The sequence below is a fragment of the Diabrotica virgifera genome, chromosome 7 (assembly GCF_917563875.1).
Source record: "Diabrotica virgifera virgifera chromosome 7, PGI_DIABVI_V3a".
Taxonomy (NCBI): Eukaryota; Metazoa; Arthropoda; class Insecta; order Coleoptera; family Chrysomelidae; genus Diabrotica; species Diabrotica virgifera.
Genome location: NC_065449.1, coordinates 33932450 through 33957573, shown reverse-complemented (window position 1 = coordinate 33957573; position 25124 = coordinate 33932450). Strand labels below are relative to the sequence as shown.

The window sequence follows — 25124 nt, the reverse complement described above, 5'->3', positions numbered from 1 at the left end:
TGGTTATCTAATGATAGGTAAATACTGTATGATGTTTCCTCATGTGTGATAAGGAATGAATTTGGTAGTGTCTGGTTATTTAGTGGAGATATGTAGGTTTGGCGTCTGAAACTTAAACTATGCTGGAATTGCGGTGTAGATATACCTATTCTTGGGAATATTAAAGGTGACTGAAGATTTAATCCATATGATTCTAATGCAGATATTAGGACCTAGTGTGGGATTGAGGGACAGACACTGGACAATACTAATCGCTGACTTGGGTTAAAAAGTCTGCGAGCATGTAAGAGTTGTTGGTTTATTTTAATGTTTTCATTTTTGTTTACAAAATCCTCAACTAGTTTTTCGTTTGCTAAATATATACATACTCTTTTATTTGATAACCTTGAACAGAAAATAATGTCGGTTGGTTGTAGCAAAAGACCCAGAGCAGACAGATAATTTTCTAGTTTGGTATTTTCAATTGCATCAAATATAATTCCTTGTTTTCTTGATGGAAATATGTTGGTATGCGGTGTTTGGTTGGTTAGGGAAGAATATGTAGGTGATCCATTTAACTGATTTGCAGAGGAGCTATTTGGAGTATTGTTAGTAGTAAAAATTTCAGATTGGATAAAACTATTCATTTTAGTCATCATTTTTGTTTAATCAGAATACGGTCCTGGCAAACAACTTCCATAGTCCACAGTAAACAATTTTACTACTGGTTTTAGTTTTTGTAGGTTATCTGCTTAGGTATACGCTTATGAATATATTCGATAATAATAATAAAAACTGTTAACATTAAAGTGACTTACTGTCTCTATTGTGTTTATTGCTTGATATTACACTATTTAATCACTGCTTAATGAAATATTTGTTAGTATTACACTGGTTTCTGAATTAATTTTCAGAGTTCGATTTTAAACAAACACGTTTTAGCTACTGGTCAGGGTTGTAGTCCCGATTCGAAACTTTGTAAACAAAAGGTATGAATTTTCTCAAAACATTTCGACGTGAAGAAAAATAATAATGAGTTTGTTATTCGGAAATAATTGACAGCATGAGTTTAATTTTGCTACTTGGGGTGTTTTTGGGCCCGCTGAACACTAGTATTAGGGCGACGAAGGTCTCTGAGTCATATTAGAGTACCTTGTCTACTGAAGTTTTATGGAAATTTAATACAAAATTAGCGAAAACTCGTTACTCGAGGGTTTTTGGGGTCGCTGAACACTAATTTCCCGTCGGCGATCGTCTCTGAAACACCTAGTGTCCATAACGGATCCCGTCTGTACTTTCATGAAAATTCGATACGGAATAAGTGCCAACTCATTACTAGGGGAGTTTTTGCGAACGATGATAACGAATATCATAACGGCAATAACCTTCAAGGCACCTGGTGCTGACGACGGGCCTCGTCTCCTGGACTTTTGTGGAAATTTGAATACAAAATCAGTGCAAAGTCATTACACGGGGATTTTTGGGTCGCTGATTACCAATATATTTACCATATGACGCATATTTTCGTTTTTGGACGCACAAGTTAGTTTATTTATTTTCGTTCAATTTGCAACTCAAGCAAATAACCTATACCGTACCGAGCTGTACTATCTGATTGTCTTATATATTTGTTTATTTTCAATAAAAACCTTTATTCTTCGCAACAATAAGACGTTTTTTCAAAAGAAATAAATATTACTTTGAAATACATGGTGATTCCATATAAGTTTAGTTGTGTGTATTTACATTGTATAGAATTTTTAAAATTTTATATCAATTTTCAGAGCTGACCACGTGGGCAAAGAAATGATTGGAGTTTTGAAATATGCGCCCAATGGAACTCTTTGGGTAATAGAAGCAGGAGCACCAGCCTATCAGTTTATCATTGAAGAGAGAAATGTGTTTAAGAACAACGTATTAAAAACTTCTTAGTACAGTTAATTAAAATTTATTAAGGAAAAAAAGCTTTAAATTTACTTCGATTCAGGGGCCACCACCATCAGTTCTGTTGACTCTAAAAAGAAGAAACGTATGTCAACTGATAGTCTGGGTAAATTATCGGACAATAGGCCATTTTTGGGAAAAGTTATTTACCAGCAATTTTATTGCTGGAATCGAATCTTATGACTGTATATATTAATAATATAGCTATGTAAAGTCCGCAGATAGTATGCTACTTTTTTATAAACAAAATGGCGCCCGATAATCGTGCTTTTTTCAATTTTTGCTCTATAACTCCAAAGATTTTAACTTTAAACCAAAAACACCTAAATAAAAATTCACCGTAATTAAGTTCTGCATTGAGAGGTGTTTTTCCGAATTACTTCGACAAAAATTTTCCCCGAAAAATGCGGGTTTTTACAACAAAATTTTTAATTTTCAACTAATATTTTAGATAAGTTTACGAATAATTAAATAACTTGGTAATCTAAAAGCTCTTTCCGTACAGATTATAATCCCAGAAGACGATGAAAATCGAATGAATAGTTTAGCAACAATTGAATTGTTAATTAAAAATTAACGGTCGCTCTAATAACCACAATAATAATTATGATACGTAAGAACAGCTATGATTGTTGTATAAAAAGACATTGTACCTATCTAATGTACTTTACAGAATTGAAATTGGATTATTTAAGCGGCCTCAGGAATATTTTAAAATTATAAACAATTTTTTGGCTTATAAACAAATAGAATATCTCGGGAAATGGTAAATTAAATTAAATTGTGAAAATGGCATTAGAAAGAAAGCCACAGGGTGCTTGTTTTAAAATAAAAAACGTTTAATTGTGATGAGTTGTTACGACCGGTCAAAGTTGACCGGCATTTACGGCAAAGATATAAACAATATGATCATAATTTTTGAACCATCACCTTTTTATTTATGTCCTCTTTCTCCACATCAATTTTCATATCTATAAAATACTCATTACATATATTATTATAATAAAAACTATCGATATTACGGGTAAAAATTGCCAAAAATAGCAAAATTCCAATCAAAAATTAGGTTGGAGAAAATGTAATCTCAAAGTTCAAAATCGGTATACGTTAAAAAAATGCGTTTTCTCGGCTTCCCATGGAGCAATTTTCTTCATTATTATTTTGTTCTCAAGTAACTCGAGTAGAGCCATCTAACTAACGCATTATTAAATGTCAAACTTGCTTTTGTTTTGTTATAATAGATTAATTTATTTACAAGAAAAAAAACTACATATTTTTTACAGTTGTAAACTTTTTTTAGATAAACTTACTACAAGTGTACCTTTTAACGTTAAAAACACAAATATTCTCATTTGAAAGCTGTATAATTATTTAAACAATCTTTATGTAAGCAAATTAAAAATTTTTGTTTTAATAAATTAATTAATTTATTAGAACAAACAAAAGCAACTTTGACATTTAATAATGCATTAGTTAGGTGGCTCTACTCGAGTGACTTGGGAACAAAAAATGAATGAAGAAAACTGCTCCATGGGAAGCCGAGAAAATGCATTTTTTTTAACGTATACCGATTTTGAACTTTGAGATTACATTTTCTTCAACCTAATTTTTGATTGGAATTTTGCTATTTTTGACAATTTTCACTCGTAATATCGATAGTTTTTATTATAATAATATGTGTTATGGGTATTTTAAAGATATAAAAATTGGTGTGGAGAAAGAGGACAAAAATAAAAAGGTGATGGTTGAAAAGGTGTGATCCTATTGTTTACATCTTTGCCGTAAATGCCGGTCAACTTTGACGGGTCGTATCTCAGGAACCTCTCATTATAATTAAACTTTTTTCTTTTAAAAGAAGCGCCCTGCCGCTTTTTTTCCAATACTGTTTTCATGATTTAATTTAATTTAATATTTCCCGAGATATTCTATTTGTTCATAAACCAAAAAATTGTTTATAATTTTAAAATATTCCTGAGGCCGCTTAAGTAATCCAATTTCAATTCTGTAAAGTATAATATTAGATAGGTACAATGCCTTTTTTACAATAATCATAGTTATTCTTATGTATCGTAATTATTGTGGTTATTATAGCGATCGTAAATTTTTGATTAACAATTTAATTGTTGCTAAACTGTTTATTCGATTTCCATCGGCTTCTGGCATTATAATCTATACGGAGTATTACGGAGAGAGCTTTTAGGTTACCAAGTTATTTAATTATTTGTAAAAAATTACTTATCTAAAATTTTAGTTGAAAATTAAAGATTTTGTTGGAAAACCCCGCATTTTCCGGGGAAAATTTTTGTCGAAGTAATTCGGAAAAAACACCTCTCTATGCAGAACTTAATTACGGTGAATTTTTATTTAGGTGTTTTTGGTTTAAAGTTAAAATCTTTGGAGTTATAGAGCAAAAATTGAAAAAAACACGATTATTGGGCGCCATTTTGTTTATAAAAACAGTAGCACACTATCTGCGGACTTTGCATACCTATATTATTAATATATACAATCATAAGATTCGATTTCAGCAATAAAATTGCTGGTAAATAACTTTTCCTTGTATTTTGCTAATTACCCCAGAGTATGATGGTTGTGACCTCTAAACCGAATTAAACCTAAAACTGTCTTTCCTTATTTCAATTTACTCAGATTTGAGTACTAGGGAAGCAGAATTCTGTTGGATTGTTATTTAGTGGTGAATTCAAATCATAGATTCTCCCATGTCCGCTATTTATCGGTCTGTTTTCTTAAAAGTTGTGAAAAGCTAAGGTTATAGAATGTTACCAAGAATTCTGCATTCCGACTTAAAAGAGAATTTTTTCTTTTCTCTGTTGTTTAAAATGTATTGTTTGCTTATTTGTTTCAAAGTTTCAAATTTTTTAATTTCTTATTAAAATTTTAATCAAAATATTTAAGTTTTTTTATCATGCTTAGCTAAGTTTCAGTCAGCGAAGTCTTTTTACTTTCAGCGAAGATTAACTCTAGCTTAAACTTCGACTTAGCTAATGATATGCTACAACAGCTAAAGCAAGTAACACAAGGAGCGGCGAATGTAATTGCGAATGTCGTCCATAATGAGCTAATAAAAATCGAGAAATCGCTCATAGAGTTTGTCGAAAAATTGAGAGACGTTATGTCCCAATCTATTTAAAAAGAAAAGCTTTTAATCAGTGTCTTTTACCACTCCTCACATATAGAGCAGAAACTTCAACTTCCACAAAAATGTCAGTAGAAAAATTTGAGGACACAACGTAAAATGGAGAGATCAATTGGAGTTTAGGAAATATACCAAGAAACGGAATTCAAACGAATCAGATTAGAAGACATTGTTGAACGTATTACAAGGTCAAAATACGTTCAGGATTTGAGATGTCTAATGGCGCGTCTGCATTGGTAAATTTTTCGTGCCATTAGGTCCACTAGCTCTACTTCGTTGTCTCCAATATTGATATTTCAGCTAGGTACTAGGTTTGTCATAAATTTTGTTTTGGAGATGTTTCTTTTAAGACCTACACTGGCACACACTAACTGAAGTTCATGTAGCATTGTACATATCTCCTTAAGGTTGTCAGAAAATAAAACTATGTCATCTGCTAATTTCAAATTTGTTAATCTTCTACCGTCAATATTCAGCTTTTCGTTGCAAATATTTGCGTACTTGAAGTAAATTGTGCTCATGTGGACGTGTTCGTCGCATAAATCGAACGCAAGAATTTTCGTCGCACACAATGCACACACTCCATCGGTTATCGTTTACGAGCGAAGATCAAATGATCTGAGCACCGTGTCTTCACTGGTAAAAATTTGCGACGCAAATTCTTGCGACGAACCATTAGTTCAATACGCACGAAAAATTTACCAATGCGGACGCGCCATTAAAATTGAGCAGTTCGAGAGTCGGTCAATCTCCTTGTTTTAGCCTTTTGGTTATAAGGCTATTTTTTATGTTTTAAGTTATGATGCACGAAAAAACATGTTGACAGGCATGCTACGTCCGGTTAGACCGGAAGTGAACAACAAGTTTGGTAGTTAATATGGAATAGCCTATATTTATATTCTTGCACTTTAAGATTTAGTGTTACTACTTTTAAACCAAATTTTTAAAATATACTATATGTCAAACTTCATATTTTTTGAGTTTATAGTGGCGCTTTTTGTAAATATAAATTTTTTATTACTTTTTCTGCAGAAAGGAATTATAGGAACCATTTTACACTATGGACGAGGTCATTTTATCATAACCATGATCCGCCCATTTAGAGTTTTTCAAAAATAATGTCTGTCTACTCTATCTCATATTATGTATAATTTTTTAGTTTGTAAAAACTGTCATTATAGATAGCAGTGCGTGAAGGGTTTAAAGTGTGCGTGAAGTAACGATATATTTTAAATGGGATTTACTTTTTCGCACTGATTTTTGGCATACTTTCATATAATCAAATATCCTTAACTTTCGCGTTGTCATGGTGATGACACGTGAGCAATAAATTACAACAAAAGTTTTGACAGTTTTGTGGTTTGAAAGAAGTTAGAATTTTTAAATGTCAAAGTTCTAAAAATTGTAGGATAGAAATTAATTCCAGTTACAAAGAATTACAGTTTTTTTATTTGTTTATCGTAGATAAAATATTGTATGAAACTTTGCGTGAAGTAATTTTTGCGAACTTACGCGATGTATTATAGCACTCCAACCGCGCTCTAAACATCGCGTGCGTTCGCAAAAAGCATACTTCACGAACTGTTTCATAAATAACTATTTTCTACAACCACTATTCAAAATGCACTTTTCTGCACAGTTTTATGTTAACAAAGTTGATATTTTCTCACATTATAAGATATATGACATTAGTGTGCACAAAAGTGACGTTTCTGTGCCGGAAAGTTCTTTTCTGCACAGTATTCTACCTCATTCTGAGTAACGTTATATATTCTGTTTACATCTGTGGTTAAAGTGTAGACAAATACAGTAGGAAAAATGAAAGAATACCCATGAACCATCACATCAATCACTTATTTTGCATTTGCTGTATTTTTCTATAAAAAACAAACGTTTGCTATAGAAAAATATAGCAAATACAAAATAAGTGATTGATGTGATCGTTCATGGGTATTATTTCATTTTTCCGACTGTATATAACCGGTAAGACAATTATTATACTTACTTATCGAATAGAACTTAAATTGTGGATGTTACAACTGTTTTATTTTACAATTTTATCCTTAATAAACATTTTATAAAATAATGATCAATTAACCAATATTGATCTAGCAACCTCAGCAAGATACGTCGAATGAAGTATGTATGGAGGAACGTGACTGCATAAATATAATGTCAAATGTGACATTATTTTGTAATAATTATTTAAAATATTTCAAATTCAAACAAATTAAGACAGTAAATTCATTGTTTAACTGCTTTCTGTGTAATTTGTTTAGGTATAAGAAATTTAAATTGATAAATATTAATTAAATATATTTTATAATTTATTATTTTAATAAATATTCACTTGGAAATTGCGATTTTTATTTTTAGCAAAAACTGTGGTTATAGAAAAAGTATAGTGTGTAACACGTCTAGAAAGGAAATTTCTCACTCGTTTGAATTGCGGCACTCGCTTGCGCTCGTACCGCAACTTTTCAAACTCGTGAAAAATTAGTACCTTTCTTCACTTATATACTATATTTTTATTTTAGCTGCATACTTAGATATTTTTTATATAAAAAAAAAACATTTTCTACTGTATCTACTGTACTCTCTCTTTCTTTGATTAAACTGTACTTAATTATTTTGTCTTTGTGAATTTTTAGCCTAAAAAATGATACGGAGACCATGTTCCCCTCTCCCCTATAGATAGTGTAAGCTTGTTGTAAAACAGCCAGTGTACAAAAAATAAAAAAAAAATTACTAAACCAAAAAATATTTTTCAATGTTATCTGTAAACTATTAAGAAATAAAAATTGAATATCCATTTTCAATTTCGTTGCAAAACGAAAATACAACCGAACCATATTCTAGTCCAATCAGAGAATGCTGCAAGCACCTCTACCGGTTTCGAAACTTATTAGTCTCTCATCAGGAGGCACATATGCTGCTCTCCCCGATCCAACCAAAACAAACCCCAGCGTGCAGTCCCGGATTGCAACGAACGAAATGGCATAGATGCCCTAGCGGCAATTGCTACCAAAAAGACTAAGTTTTCACTCTAATGGCATATAAAACAACATAATGCTATTCTACATCCCACCAGAATGAAAACAATGGAAACCTTCTCTGGTTACACCTCCGAGGTTTCTACAATTTGCAAGCCATACGGATGCTGAGACTAAGGAAGATGAGGGAATTCTACAATTTACAATTCACGTCCCATCTGCTCAGCGCGGTAAAGTTCCAACGAGAATGGTTCCCTTCATACTCCACACAGAGTAAATGTAAATCAAAAATGAATTAAGAAATAATTGATTTCATTAGATTTAAAGTAGGTATACTTATCACATGGAGATTTAAACATACATAATTAAGTTAATTGATTAATATAAAAAAGAAATTTATATAAAAATTTGGTTATCTAAGATAACTCAGATCAAGATATAAACGTTTATTGATTGGTAAACGTAAATAAAAAAATATTATTTTTTTCTGAAATAGGTGTTTAAAATAACTAATTTTATTATCAGAAATCTATGACATTAAATTTAGCAATATTGAGTGATATTTAATGGCATTGAACACTATTATCGAAACTATTTGACTAATGACATTGCCTTGGAATTATTTATAATTTTAATTTATGAAGCAAGAAATTAAAAAATTATTATTTAATATACATATAATACCACAATTAAACAAACTACATATAGGCTACCGGAACCTAGAAAGAGTAGGAATATCAGAATATGCATTTGCTGATGATGTAATTGTTATGGCAGATAAAGAGGAAGATTTGAGAAATAATTTACAAACAGGAATGAAGTCTTACATAGGCATGGGATGAAAATAAACACACGCAAAACAAAGATTATAATAATAGCACAAGAACAACATAGTCGTCCACTGCTGAACATAGGCCTCCTCGAAAAACTTCCATTCTGATCTATCCTGCGCTGCTGCAATCCAGTTGGTACAAATTCACTTTATGTCGTCAGTCCATCTTGTGGGTGATTTTCCCGGGTTTCGTCTATCCGCTCTCGGTCTTCAGTCCAAGATTTTGGAAAAAATCTTGGAATGGAGTTTTTAAATAAGAAAGAAATATCCAGAAAAACCAAAATAACTGTCTTCAACACGATATACAGACCAGTACTTACATACGGGTGCGAGTCTTGCGAGGGGAACAAAAAGCTGGGATACAACTATTGCGAAGATTATCCAAAAGAAAGGGAAAACCGTAGCAGAAGCAAGCAGACTGGCGCAGGATAGAAAACAGTGGTCAAAGTTTGTGCACACGTGAATAGACATTAGTCGCGACACTGAAAAGTAAAAGGGACTTAAAAGACTATAATAATATATTATATATATTATTCAATATTCTAATTTTAAGTGACTAGACCAATAAAGTACTAACAATAAATGCTTTTTGTTGCCCCGTTTAAATAATTTATTAGTATGCAATGAAAATCAAACTATGTGAATAAATAATATAAAAAAATATTTCATTTTAATAAAATTACCGTAAAAAATCTTATCCTAAATAAAACCATCAGTCATAACTTCAATTTCCATTACATTTAATGTAAATTTTGTTCTTTTTGTTCTTTATATTTGGCTATCATTTTCCTGAATGATCAGCCAGTACATTTGTTTTCTTAAATATTAGGGTCCCTGTTGTTGGTCAAAGAGCCTCCTACCTGATCTAATGCCCTAGTATGTTTAATCGTTCGGTATGAGCCATAAAGGAATCTAAATTTTATTAATATTCTTTTATATATATAAATCCCGTTCACAGCGTAATACGCCTTTGGGTTCCCGTTCGCCAAGCCTGTCTATTCTGCCAGTCTTCTTCAGATAGATTTCTTGCTGACATTGCTTTTGAGATTCCTTGGATCCATGTTGTTGGTGGTCGTCCTCGTTTTCTTTTCTCTGGTGGTACCCATTCTAATATCTTTTTGGGTAGTCTTTCTTCCCCCATACGTCTAACATGTCCGTACCATATTAGTTGTTGTTTTTCGATGTCTTCTATAATTGATCTTTGTACTTTCATTTGTCTCCTGATGTCCTCATTTTTCACATGTTCTAATCTAGACTTTCCCGCTGCTCTCCTCCAAAAATCCATTTCAACTGCCAATAGGTTACCTTTAAGTTTTTGTGATAACTGCCACACTTCTGAGCCATAGACGATTACTGGTTTTAATATGGTATTATATATTCGTTTTTTAGTTTCCGGTCTTATATTTTTTTGTCATAATACTGAATTCAACGCACCTATAACTTGTTTTCCTTTGGTTATTCTGTCTTTTATGGCTTCATCACTTCGTCCTGTCTTTGTCAGTTTTACCCCCAAATATGTACATTGGTCACATTTCTTAATAGTTTCATCTTCTAAGTCGAGGTCATCTGGATTATTTTCTCCTCCTACGCAAAGATATTGTGTTTTTTGGACATTTACTTCGAGGCCCCATTTTTTGTACTCTTCCATTAGTTTTCTAGCCATATACTCCAGGTCTTCTTTGTCTTGGGCAATAACTACCTGGTCATCTGCATAGTGCAACGTATATAACGTTTCATCCCCAATAGATAGCCCCATCCCTTTACACTTCTTCTTCCAGTGCCTGAGTGCTTCATCGATATATATGTTGAACAGTATGGGAGATAAACAACAACCTTGCTTAAGTCCTTTTGTTACCTGAAAACCATTAGACACCTCTTTTCCTATTTTAACTTTTGCTATTGTGTTCTTATAAAGCTCTTTAATAGCATCGATTAGTGTAACGCTGATACTGGTTTTCTCCAATACTTTCCACAACTTCGCAACAGGCACGGTGTCATAATATTCTTTTATAAATGGTTTAAATATTAATATAAGATAGGTTATTATACAGGGTGTAACAAAAAGTTAGGTCAAAATTAAATCACATATTCTGAGACCAAAAATAGTTCGATTGAAACTAACTTTAATAAAATCATTTAAACGTTAATAAAATTTAAAGTCGAAACATTAATAAAATCATTTTTTAAGTTAAATTGTGGCTTGTTTCCCATTTAGAATAGTTGATTGAAACTAACTTAGTTTAGTGCAAATGTGCACATTAAAAGGATACAACCCTTTGAAGGTACAAAATTAAAAACGATTTTTTTTAATAAATCGAAAACTATTAGAGGTTTATAAATTAAAATGGACATGTGGCAGTCATCGAAATAATATTGGTGTGAATATAGGATCTGTAAATTGGGTTATACAAAAGGATCTGCGTAATAGGTTCCTCGCCTTTTGTCAAAGGATCAAATACGCTTGCCCTGGGTTTACCTTTGCAACATCTTACAGAATACACACAAAACAATTATTATCTGGCATTATCTTGCCACCAAGCAATTGCATCTTGCTATCAAGCAAGACGAACACCTCCAGATATGCTCTCACATGCTGTCATTATTCTGAACGTCAATGCTCCTGTTGCTAAAGTAGTCAAAAAAAATCTACAACGAAAGAGATGAAGGAGATTAGATTTTCCACTCTATAGTTCCGATTTAGTGACGTGGGATTTTCACATCTTTTAGCCACTGAGAAAGGTGCAAAAATGTAATCCGGCTGGTGGGTAACAATGGGATATGTGCCTTGATGGAATTGCTTATTATTTTTTGTAGATATATTTACGAATAATTTTATTCTAGATCAAAGACGTGTTTCAATTGAACAAGCCTCGCATGTTAAATTGGAATTGCTCATTGTTCATTTATTACCAGGTTTTAATTGTAATAATCATCATCTGTTATTGATGATTATTCAAGAAGAAAAAAATATATCAATACAGATTTAAAATCTTCTTCTTATTAGTTTCCCCCTTTTTAAGTAGAAATATACATATTTACGAATAATATTTTTCTGGTCAAAGTTGATTTCAATTGAAGGAGCCTTTTAACATTGCTCATTGTTGATTTATGACGAGATTTTAATTGTACATCATCTTACTTATCATTATGGAAAAATAAAAAATATTTCAATATAGATTTTTGATCTCCTTACTAGTTTCAGTATTTAATCTTTTTGTAATCTTAATCTTCTTTTAGTTCTGTGTTCTTAAGGACAGGGCCAATGGAGTTTGTTGAGGCGCGCTTCGCCAGTTTACCAATTTAAACATCGACAAAGAAAAATAAAAAATATTTACTTTTTGATAAAATGGGTCGGACCCAGAGTATGGATCGTAAACGACCAGTGTGGGCGGTAGAATTTTTAAAACGTAGTTTAAATCATATAACAATAAAATCTTAACACAACGTGGTTAGACTACTGCCTAGTAAAATTAGCACGGCATTGATCGTATCAGCACCTAGCTCCGTCGAAAGGGTGGACGGCTTAGTACCTGTATGTTAAATTCCTTTGAACCGCGTCATTATACCGACAATTCACGGGAAATAACGCACCGCTGCACAGGGGCCATAAATATAGTGTTCGGTTTTAGCTTAGGGATCATAAATCACAAATTAAAAACAAATGCTATTTCACGTTGCGTTAATTTCCGTGTTTAGATTTTATCTTTTTCTACTACATTTTTCTATTTCGAAAAGCGGGCCTCAACACGCTCCGTCTGATCCGTTTTTTATTTTTTGCAGAATCGATTTTATCTAAATTAGCATTCTTCACATTTGGTGCTTAAACATATTGAGGTAAGGTAAATAAACGAGAGAACTTCCCTAAAATTGATTATTAAGGTTCTTGTTGGTGAACTAAGGGCCGCCGTTACGCCCACCGATTTTTTTTGTTAGAAATTTTCCTAAAGAAAAAAGCACTTGGAGAAATCGACTTAACGAAATCAGCTATTTACATTTCGGCCCTGTGAGCATCCCTCACAGTAACATTGAATGTAAACGACGGGTAAACAGCAAAAGGCTATTTCCGAATGCGAATAGAAACTTCTATAGAGTCACTTATGGCATCGTATTGGGAGCATGTTTATTTTCGATAGTGCTTTGCTTCTGTCCAAGTTTGTGACTATTTCAGGATTCTCGATGACCATTTCGATTTATGAAAGGTAAAGTGCTTTTTTATTCCATTCGAACAACTATATTTTTGTTTAGATGTGTGTAGAGAAGTTGTGTTTAGTACGAAAGGACAATCCTTAAATTTTATAAGGCTAACGAGTAAAAGAACAATATTTTCATTGAAAATGGGTTTACTGTTCTTAAAATACTCTTCAATCAGAAAAGTTCTTATTGTTTTAAATAAGTATGTACACTCTCGTCTACACAAAAATATTAATAACCTCTTGAGAAAAAACACACATTTTGACAAAATTGTCAGATCAAAATAACCAAAAACGTGAAACAAGGACTCTCTCTCTCTCCTCGACACTGTTTAACCTGATATTGAAAGCAATAACAATGGTTTAAGAGCTGGCAACGTTTTCGAGAAAGTATTTTAAGACAGCTGATTCTTTAATATTTGTTCCCTATGCTTCCTCGAACACCGTACCGGCCATCTGGCTGCTGATACAGGTTGCGTTCATTACTGCGCAGCACACCTGTAACAGGTAAATAAAAAATCAGAATGATTGATTAGTGTGATAAAGATAAGTAGATCCGCTATAATAATATATAGTTATAAAGTTTAATAAAAAAATTGTAGCCAACTTTGAGCTTCACATTAAAATATTAGTTAGAATGTTACGGGTGTTCGATAACATAGTGGCAGATCAAACTTTTTTTTTTAAATGGAAAACCCTATATTTTATTTTATATTCGAAATCTTCTTAACTCTTCCATCACAAAAATATAAAGGTTTGTTATGTTATACAGTGTATTTACAAAGTTATAACCAATGTTCTATGAAAATCGTAATAAATTCAGCTCCCTGTATAAATAAAATTAAGCACAACAGCAATGGCTTATTGGTGCCATATCTTTTTGTTGATTGTCAAAATTTACAAAAATGGTTGATATTGCTAATTTTATTTATATCGAATACAGGGTGACTCAAATCGCAAGTACATAATTTTCTCAGTAATTTTAAATTCTTCTTCTTAAAGTTCCCTCTCCTATCGGAGGTTGGATATCATAATGGCTATGGTCATTTTGGTATCTGCTGTAATGAACTACAGTTAAACCATTCTCTAAGGTTCCTCAGCCAGGAGATGCGTCTTCTCCCTATGCTTCTTCTTCCTTGGATCCTTCCTTGATAATAATTCTCAGCAATTTTAAATTTTAGCAATTTTTAAAAAAGCAATTTTTAATCTTAAATAGAACACCCTAATTAATAACTTGCTCTAAAAAATGAAAATATCTCGAAAACTAACAAATTTAGACATAGGGAATATCATACAAAAAGTAAAGTACGGTAATGGTATTTTTCGATAGTGATCTAAAATATAGGGTGTTCCATTTAAAATTTCTGAGAAAAGAATATACTTGCGTTTTGACTCACCTTGTATTCGATATAAGGAAAATTATCAATATCAACAATCCTTAAAAATTTTCACAATTAACAAAAAAATATGGCACCAATAAACCATTGCTGTTGTTCTTATTTTTATTTATACAGGGAGCTGAACTTGTTACGATTTTCGTAGAAAATTGGTTATAACTTTATAAAATCCCTGTACAACATAACAAATTTTATATTTTTGTGATGGAGAAGTTAAGAGAATTTTGAATATAAAATAAAATGTAGGGTGTTCCATTAAAGAAAACATAAGTTTGTATGTAATGTGAAGCTCAAAGTTGACTGCAAGTTTTGTTATTAACTTTTATAGCTATATATTACTACAGTGGATCTACTGAGCTTTATCACACTAATCAATCACCATAAATGTAGATTTAAAATTATTTTAAGACGAAAATTTTTTTGTCATGACTTTTTAAACCACAGAAATGTCTGGCAATTATAATTCATATTTATGATAATGTTTAAAAAGTACCTAATGACAAAAAAATATTTCATCTTAAAATAATTTTAAATTCGATATATTTACCCGTACAAGTGTGATGCGCAGTAATGAACGCAACCTGTATCAGTAGCCAGATGGCCGGTACGGTGTTCGAGGAAGCATAGGGAATAATATATTAAAGAACCAGTTGTCTTAAAATACTTTTTTTTTCGGACGTTGCTAGCACTTGGTCCAAAAGGAGGACAAATTTCGTAAAGAAAAATATTACTACAGAATGTAGTACTTCAAATAGTAACCTATGCTGATATAGACCAGGGCGCATCTGTAAAAATATTAGTACATTTGGACGTTGAGAGGTGACTCAAATTTTTTTGCAGTAATTGCTTGAAAATAAATCAAATAATAATATTTGAGTTATCCTCCCTCTCAAAAAGGTCCGGAACATTGTTTAAATAATCAAAATGTCAAAAAATTAGGGAAAAATTCGATTTTTTTCTTCGTTTTTTGATTATAACTTTAAAAGTATTCATTTCCGAGAAAAGTTGTACTGACATAAAAGTTGCGTATATAAATTTGCTACAATAAAGAATTGGTTAAAAATTTAAAAAATAGTCACCCTTGTTACAAAATAGCAATGATTGCGAAAAAACCATACAAAAACAAGTATTCGCATTTTACGTTTTTAAACCAATTATGGTACACTTGGGACCTTCATATTTCACCCAGAAAAACTTTATGTTACAGTAAAATAGTACGGTAAATTTCATTTATATCGGTTCAATAGATTTTGCAAAATAATTTTCGCAATCCAGCTTTCCCAAAAAAAATTTCATATTTTCAAAATGTTACAGGACTGAAAATAAAGCAGATAGCAAGTTGAATTTTTTTTGCTTATAGAATTTTGCAATTTTTCAGAATTAAAATCGATTAACACCACGGCGTCAGGAATTTTTTGAAATAAACATTAATTATTGGTGCTAAGCGCAGGACAGCGGATAGTTTGCTCTGATTGGTCATTCCAATGACCTTTGATAATGATTGATACATTTTATTTTTTATTATATTTCGATGTAAATAAATAAATTTGTTTATTGCAAAATAAAAACACATACTCTATCCTTTGAAATAACACTTTTATTAGCAAAAACTTCCTTTGATTAAATATTTATATGGGAAATAAGCCACAATTAAAATGAAAAAAATAATTTTATTAACGTTTCGACGCCCAAATCGGGTGCCGTTGTCAAAATACAAAATATTACTAAAATAAACAAAAGAGCTGTTGCTAAGCACAAAAATTCTTCTAATAATTTATTTAATCTCACTCTTTTATATTGGCAATTCAGACATATATTATACATTTTAAAGTAGAAGACTTTAAAATGGTATTGCCAATATTTATGAGTTGCGTTCCTGGGACGACTTACTGAAAGATAGTTCATTCAAATATTGGCAATACCATTTTAAAGTCTTCTACTTTAAAATGTATAATATATGCCTGAATTGCCAATATAAATGAGTGAGATTAAATAAATTATTAGAAGAATTTTTTTGCTTAGCAACAGCTCTTTTGTTTATTTTAGTAATATTTTGTATTTTGACAACGGCACCCGATTTGGGCGTCGAAACGTTAATAAAATTATTTTTTTCATTTTAATTGTGGCTTATTTCCCATATAAATAATTAATCATAAAAATGCCACAAGGAAATAGCTTCAGAACAACATTAAAAAACTTTCTTTGTTTATATATTTTAACTTAGAGAATAAAAGTTTATTATTTTTAAATATATGCAATTGTTTAAACAATATTTCACAAACAATAATAAAATTAGTTTGATTTTTGTGGAATTAAAATATTAAAATACAACAAAATATAGAGTAAGAAAATAATATATTAGATAAAGATTGGAAAAAATTTTGGTGGAAATCAACTTGTGTGAATCGAACACCGGTGTCCTGCGCGTAGCACCAAAAATTAATGTTTATTTAAAAAATTTCCTGACGGCGTGGTAATTAATCGATTTTAATTGGTAATTAATCGATTTTAATTTTGCAACTTGCAAATGAAAGGCACAGTACACTTTTATAAGTAAAAACGCTGGACGGAAGGGCCGCCCGAGAACTTTATCGTACCGATCTATTATCGTTATGGTACTAGATACTGGAATTCTATAAAAATAACAAAATTACTCGTTATTTTGATATTTTAGAAACACCTACTGTACTTAAAAGTATTTTATGGTTCTACGCATCATTAATTCCTGCATTTGAGAAAATGTTCGATGCCATATTTCGGGGACACACTATAGATGTGTAGATTATTGCATAAATCAATAGAATATTATAGTCATACTTTCATTTCAAATTAGTTCATTTTTCTGAGAAATTAATAGTTTACAATATTTGCATTTCATTCTATTTCGATTACGCCAGTCAATGCGCGAGATTAAGAACAAGATATTATCTCCAAATTCTATCCTACTGCATGGATTTTAATGAAATTTTGGGAGTAGCCCAATCTCCTAATTCAAAGTCTATCCTATATACTATGGCGCTTTTATCATGGGGGAAGTTCCCACCACTTCTCAGGGGTGAAATATTTTTATTTTCGAATTACATGGAGAAAAAGGAAGATTTTTAAGAAAATTTAAAAATTTATTCTATAATTTGATCACATTTTTTACAAAAACCATTCATTTTAAACCCGTTCAACATTTTGAAAGTAGAAATAACACTATATATATTAAAAGGTATTGTAGAAGGAAAACAATGCATTTAAATTATGGTAGATGGGGAGTTAAATGTATATACTTTTCATTTTTCCTTAAAGTACATTAGTCATATATTTTTTTGCACCATATCTCGCTTAGTTTGTAAGTAACCGACATTTAACGGTGCTCGTTTTAAAGGCCTTTTCAAACACTACAAAAGGTGTTGGTAGCATTATACACCTAAAACCTACCGTTCCTCTGTTATTTCAAGTTGAATACACCAATTTGAGCATGCACCAAAAAACAAACTATTTTCACCTACCATATCTCTTTTTGTATTATAAATAGAACATTTACGAAGGAACGAATCTCTTTATTATTTATAATCTAAAAAATGTTTTATATAGTGTTTTTAGTTCGATGCATAGTTTTTAAGGTATTCACAAAAAATCCGTCCGAAAAGGTGTCATTTTTCAATGAAAATGGCCAATTTTCAACTACGCATAACTCAAAAAGTATTGAGTTCCAAAAAAAAAGTATAGACCAGTTTTTGCTTAGAAATAGGTTCTTTAGCCACTTTCGTGCTTATTTTGACCAACAAATTTTCCACCCCCTTGAAGAAGTGGGAACCGCCCCAAGATAAAAGCGCCATAGTATATAGGGTAGATTTTGTTTCTTGAGCTATTCCCTACTTACTGTGAAAATATCAAGTACATCAATGTAGTAGGATGGAATTCGGAGCCAAATACCCTCATTGACTGCCCTACAATAATGCTCTGCTATGAACGCGTGAGAGAGGACACACATAAGATTATAGCAAAATTTCTATTTACCGTAACTTTTCGAGTTTTTGAGCTACAGCAATGAATTTTATGTCACTGGAAAGGTAATTTTGCATTCTTTCAAAATATGTTAAAATATAGAGGGCGTATCTAAAAAAATTAAGATTTTTTTTCATTTCCGGTTCAACCGGAAGCCATATTTTTGGTAAAATTTATTGTGATAATAGATAATAAAGTACCATATATGTTTGCAAAATTTCAAATTTTAGTTTCTATTAAGAAGGAAGTTACGGGCACTCGAATATTTTTTTATAAAAAATTCATAACTCCCCTCCTATGGGGAGTTAAGATATATGACTAATGTCATTCAATTTACTGATAGGATATCAAAGATATATCAAAAAATAAAAAAATTCCTTGGAGCCATTTTTGAGAAAATCTAGTTCAAATTTATGTCAAAATGTGACCCCTTAAATATAGGCATCCCGTAACATTTTCTGAAAAACGATAACATCCTTCTTATAGCCCCATCTTTAGACTATATAACGACTTTTTCAAATTAAACTTATCTTCAACAAGTTTTTAGATAGATAGGGAAATGTGTCGGGTGGGCGGTCGGCCATTTTGGCCGCCATTTTGAATTTGGAAATGTCAAATTCCGTATTTTTATTTACCTATCGATGAGCTTACTTTGAGTTGAATTTCATTCATTTCGGTCAAAATTTGCAAAAATGGGCCCAAAATAACCCCTCTATTTCGGCCCCCCTTTGAGAGGTTTTTTTTAAAAGCTTAGTTTCTCGACAAAATTCTCTTGAACTTACTCATACCGAATTTCATCAAAATCGGTCCAGTAGTTTTTGCTGGGCGGTGGCGACATACGTACGTACGTACATACTTCCGACAAGTTTTTTTTATTTGCTTTTTAGACTCAGGGGGACTCAAAACGTCGAAAAAAAGTGAAATCTGAAAAATTTTTTTTTGCACGATCCTATAACTTTATCTATTATACTATACTACGTATATAGTACGATAAAGTAATATTATACTATACTACGTATATAGTACGATAAAGTAAAAAAATTTCAACTTGCTATCTGCTTTATTTTCGGTCCTGTAATATTTTGAAAAAATGAATTTTTTTTGCGAAAGCTGGATTGCGAAATTTATTTTGCAAAATCTATTCAACCGATCTTAATGAAATTTACAGTATTATTTTACTGTATCATAAAGTTTTTGTTGGTGAAATATGAAGGTCCTAAGTGGAGCATAAATGGCTGTAAAACGTAAAATTCCAATACTTGATTTTGTATGTTTTTTTCGCAATTATTGCTATTTTGCAACTAGGGTGGCAATTTTTTAAATTTTTAACCAATTCTTTATTATAGGATATTTAATTATGCAACTTTTATGTTAGTACAATGTTTCTCGGAAATAAATACTGTTAAAGTTATAATCAAAAAACGAAGAATAAAATCAAATTTTTCCTTCATTTTTTGCCATTTTGATTATTTAAACAATGTTCCGGACCTTTTTGAAAGGGAGGATAACTGAAATATTATTATTTGAGTTATTTTCAAGCAATTTCTGCAAAAAAATTTGAGTCACCTCTCAACGTCCATCTCAAAACAGATGCGCCCTGGACTAATAATCTAGTCACCATAGCAAAGACCAAGATGACACTTTTAAGATCAATTGAAAAATTAGATGTAAAAGGTAGCTACACTATTGTAGCTACCAAGCTATGACTGTACAACAGATGCAGATGATCTAGTCATCATAGCCAAGACGAAGATATCAATATTAAGAGCAATTGAAAAATTACATGCAGCTGTATCTCAAAGGGGTTACACTTTTCATTGTTAAGATACAGCTATCACTATGCTAGCTTTACCCTAAAGTTAGCATAACCATTGTGTTTCTGGGATACAACTATTGTTTCTCGAAAACGACTGCAGCAATGAATTATTATAAAACTTCAGGAATAAATTATCAATTAATTCCTTGCGGTCAGTTTTCTCGTTTCATCTTTTTTGCCCGATATCCTGATTTAATAGGTGTGAGATTTGCGCTAGTGGATGATAAGGTAGTTTTTTGGTTCCACTAAAATGGGTCCTGTAGCCATTTTCGTTGTCGAGATACAGCTACGACTATGCTAGCTTTACCTTAAAGTTAGCATATTCATTATTTCTCGGAAACGATTGCAGCAATAGATTGTTTCTTGGTGTAAAACTTCAGCAATACATTAAAAATTTATTTATTGCAGTTCACTTTCCTTCTTTCGTTGTTTTTGGCCGATATCTCAATTTTTTTTGGGTGTGAGTTTTGCGCTAGGTGATGATAGGCTACCTACTTTTTGCCAAATTTTTCCAGAATATATAGCTACCCAGATATAGCGACGAAGAGAAGAAAAAATTGAATTTTCCAATTTTTCTCATAGATTGTTTAATAAAAAATCTATCCCACATTTGAAGTGCTGCATAGTGACACTATCATTGCTAATAATATTTCGAAGCGAATGAAGCAAAAAAAAAGGATCATATGTTATCTTCTTCTTTTGATTCCTATCCCTTTTTTGGATGCTGGAAATCATATTGGCAATAGTAACCTTGCTCGCGTCGGCTCAAAACAGTCCCGTTGAGGTTTCCTTAAACCATGTTCTGAAATTCCGCACCCATGATATTCTCCTTCTACGAGGTCCCCGCTTACCTTTGACTTTACTTTGCAATATGGACTGCAGCAGGTAGTAACGGGTGCTGATTTCTCATAACGTGTCCCACATACTGCAATTTTATGTGTTTGAACGTAAACACAATCTCCGGTTCCTTCTTCATTCTTCCTAGAACTTCCTTGTTCGTGATCCTTGCCGTCCATGATATTCTCAGCATTCTTCTATAAATCCACATATCAAATGCTTCAATGTTTTTAATAGTGGTGTCTGTAAGCGTCCATGCCTCTGCTCCGTACAATAATACAGAGAAAACATAACATCTCAAATGTCTCATTTTTGTATCTAGGGATATGTTGTGGCTTTTGAATATGGCGCTCATTTTTTAAAGACCATTTTTGCCGTTCCTATGCGGCACTTTATTTTCTGTACATAGCTCCATTGCTCATTTATAATAGTTCCCAGGTAGCATTACTGTTTTACGCGCTCTTCCATTAATGTATAGATGTGCCCCGTTTATTATATTCTCCTTGCTGATAAATATTTGTTTCGTTTTTTGGGTATTAATGTTTAGTCTGTTGACTGTACAGTTGATTTTGTCCATTAGCCTCTGAAGTCTTTCTAAACTATCTGCTATCACCATAGTTTCGTCGGCATATCTAATATTATTTACTCTTTCTCCATTTAGAAGGATGCCTTCGTCTTCCCCGTATCGAGCCTCGTTCAAAATTCTCTCTGAGTACATATTAAATATCAACGACGATAGGATGCATCCCTGTCTAACCCCAGGTAGCATTTTTATGTGATCTGTTTCTTCTACGTTAATTTTCATATAGGCGGTCTGATTCCAGTAGAGTTCTGAAATTATTCTGAGGCCATTGACATCCAAATCTGCTTCTTTTAAAATGTTATCCATCTTCTGGTATTGAACTGTGGTCAAATGCATTTTCATAGTCAATAAAGCACGCGTATACGTCCCAGTTAACGTCCCTGCATCTTTGTATCAGAACCTGTACTGCCGTGCTAAGCCCAAAGGCGGTAACTGATGTTTTATCGAAAATTAGATTTTTGTATTTTTAGGTAGAATAGGGTATTTAGTATATATTTATAAAGTCTTTGAGTTGTAAAAGCATTATATTTTAAATAAAATTGCAATTTTGTTAGCGGTATCTACACTTTTCAGTTAAAATACTAAGCCATTTGGCGGTAAATGTTAAATACTATGGCGTTTTGACGGTATCTGCTACAGTTGCCGTCCATATACCTTAGCATATTGCACTTACCGCTAATCTACTTTAAAGAATGCTACGCCTACATTTAGAAACCGCCAAATCACCTTAGTATTACGAAGTAAATTCGGCCTAACTTTACAAGGTTAAATTATTGTGTTAGTTACAACAATTGTGTTAGTAAAAGAAATAATTAGCGAGGATGATGAGAACTTTTCGAGATTATTATATCTATTGAAATGTATTTTCATTTTTATTTATAGTGTTTCAAGGATTAACCAATTATGTTGTCCTAAACAATATGACTCTGCTCCAAGTGGATGATTTATATATTGAATTAGGCAGTAAGAGATTTTCACATTTAAAAATATTCCTTTTTTTAATTAGGTTTTAAAAACTTAATAATATGTCCACACGCTGTCCACAAGCATTTTTAGAAAAAGAGACTTAAAATATTTTGTTTTTTTAGAAAATCAAGTAGAGTCGAGTAAGAGTTGTGAAAGACGAGGTGAAACCACTGAAGACAATATTATAGAAAGAGGACAATTTATTGTAAAGTAATTACAAGAGGTGGAAAAAAAATATGTTCAGCCTGTACAGGCGCAAGCTTTGTTTCATACTTAAAGTTTTCTGTAATTAACCCTTTGTTGCTCGTACATGGGATTAGCAGTCCCATTGATTGCATTTTTTTTTTGTTTAAATACAAGCTATTATCATTGTTTAACTAGACAATATCTAGTAGTCTAGTTATACAATGCTATTATAAATAGGTAAAAGACAATGTGATCATATTTTAATCATAACATATATGTAACTAGTTTGTACTAATTACATTAAGTAATGGTATTTTAATACCCAATATGATATTGTGAAATACCCAATAATATAACAATGTATAATAATATTAGGGTAGGTGTCGGCTATCATAAAAATGTTAAAGATCTATAATAACATGTCGTAAATAAATAGCGAACCTTTGCCGCTAAGAATATAATAGCTGAAAATAGAAAGTGAAAAGTATGGTTTACAATCACATTCACAGTTCAAGAATTCTTTAAAACGCTTAACATCAGCAGATAACAATCTGAAGGGATTGTGTTTTTTCCTAGTATAAGGACAGTATCGCCTAAATTATTAGACGCACTATATAAGATTTTATAAAAATTTTAATTATGAGGTAATACCATTGTAATACTACATAGGTTCTTCGGTATGTACCAGACACAAGGTATGTTGTTCGGTTATCTATTTAATTGTCTATATTGAATCACAAATGGAACATTATTATTAATGAACCAATATGTATTTATTGACTCTTGAAAGAAAACAGATATAACGACAACTAAATATTGTCAATTTGTTGTTGTCATATCGTGGCTCAACAAAATAATAACATTTAATAGTACTTTAATTCTTTCAATTTAATAAACTTTAATACACAGAAAAACTTTTTATTTCATATCAATCACAACTGAAACCACATACCGCTAATAGGCTTAGTATTATAGTAAGTTTTGATAAAACGTTTTAGCGGTATCTACCTCTTTTTATATAAAACTTTGTTTTAAAATATAATTATAGGTTCCCTTCATAAACTGGGGCATATATCCATGCATTAAATCTATTAGCTAGTCCATAAATCCCTAACGGGCCAAAATTGTAGCTTTCAATTTTGAAATCGATTTTGCCACCATTTTTTCAAATGTTAGTTACCGCCTTTGGGCCTAGCACGGCAGTGTCCTCCGAAAAGTGCCACTCTGGTCATATAGTGTGCTGGAATTAGTGTTACCCCCCTTATTAACTTCTTTATTTTTAGGACATAAGCAAAACGCTCGGACACGTCGATTTTTAAAATAATCATAGTGTGTTATATCATCAACGTTTCGAACTTTCCCTCTTCAGGTGACAGGCACAACTTTGATTTTTTAAATAGGAAAATACATCATGTGTCACTTCATTAAAAGATTTTGAAATATTGATTACAAAAATGTATAATACTTTAATCCTTTTAAGGGCGTACGCGCAAAATTTCGTACGAATTATTTTTAAACGCATTTATTTTTTTCGAATCCTGAGAAAACTATTACATATTTTTGAAAAATTTAAACGTAGAATGAAAGACTACATTATTACCGAGAGTTGAAAGTCCCTTAGAATAAACAAAAAGTTTTTTTTGAATGATATATTTAAAATTAAATATCAGACTAAATTGTCTCTTTTTTCACCCCTGTGATTTATTAAAATAATCATTATAGAAGTTCTCAATCACTTTTGACCCTCGATAATACTGTAATATTTCATTCTGTGTTTAAATTTTTCAAAAATATTTATTCGTTTTCTCAGGATTCGAAAAAAATAAATGCGTTTAAAAATAATTCGCACGAAATTTTGTGCCTACGCTCTTAAAAAGGATTAAAGTATTATACATTTTTGTAATCAGTATTTCAAATGCTTTTAAAGCAGGTGTCACATGGTGTACTTTCTCATTTAAAAAAATCAAAGTTGTGCCTATCACCTGAAGAGGGATCGCGAAAAGTTCGAAACATTGATGCTATAACATACTGTGATTATTTTAAAAATCGACCTGTCCGAGCGTTTTGCTTATGTGCTAAAAATAAATAAGTTAATAAGGGGGTAACACTTTTTCCAGCGCACTGTATATGATATACCCAACCCAAAAAAGATACATCTTGGTATATTTTGAATGTTTAATTTCCACGCTTATCTTGGGATGTTGTATGTTTAAAGTACTTACTAAGCACTCGGTTTTTAATTATTTTA

The 25124-nt window shown here is 31.6% G+C and overlaps 2 protein-coding genes across 2 annotated transcripts in view; one reads left to right on the top strand and one right to left on the bottom strand.

Moving 5' to 3' along the window:
- LOC114331532 (15-hydroxyprostaglandin dehydrogenase [NAD(+)]) overlaps positions 1–4833 on the top strand; it is a 32663-nt gene extending 27830 nt beyond the window's left edge. Inside the window, exon 5 of the mRNA XM_028281125.2 lies at positions 1764–4833. Coding sequence (XP_028136926.2) covers positions 1764–1911 — 148 coding nt within the window. The 3' untranslated portion in view covers positions 1912–4833. The remainder of the gene's footprint in view (positions 1–1763) is intronic.
- The window catches only part of LOC114326465 (protein still life, isoforms C/SIF type 2), a 684303-nt gene that overhangs the window by 626141 nt on the left and 33038 nt on the right, over positions 1–25124 (bottom strand). The window lies entirely within an intron of this gene.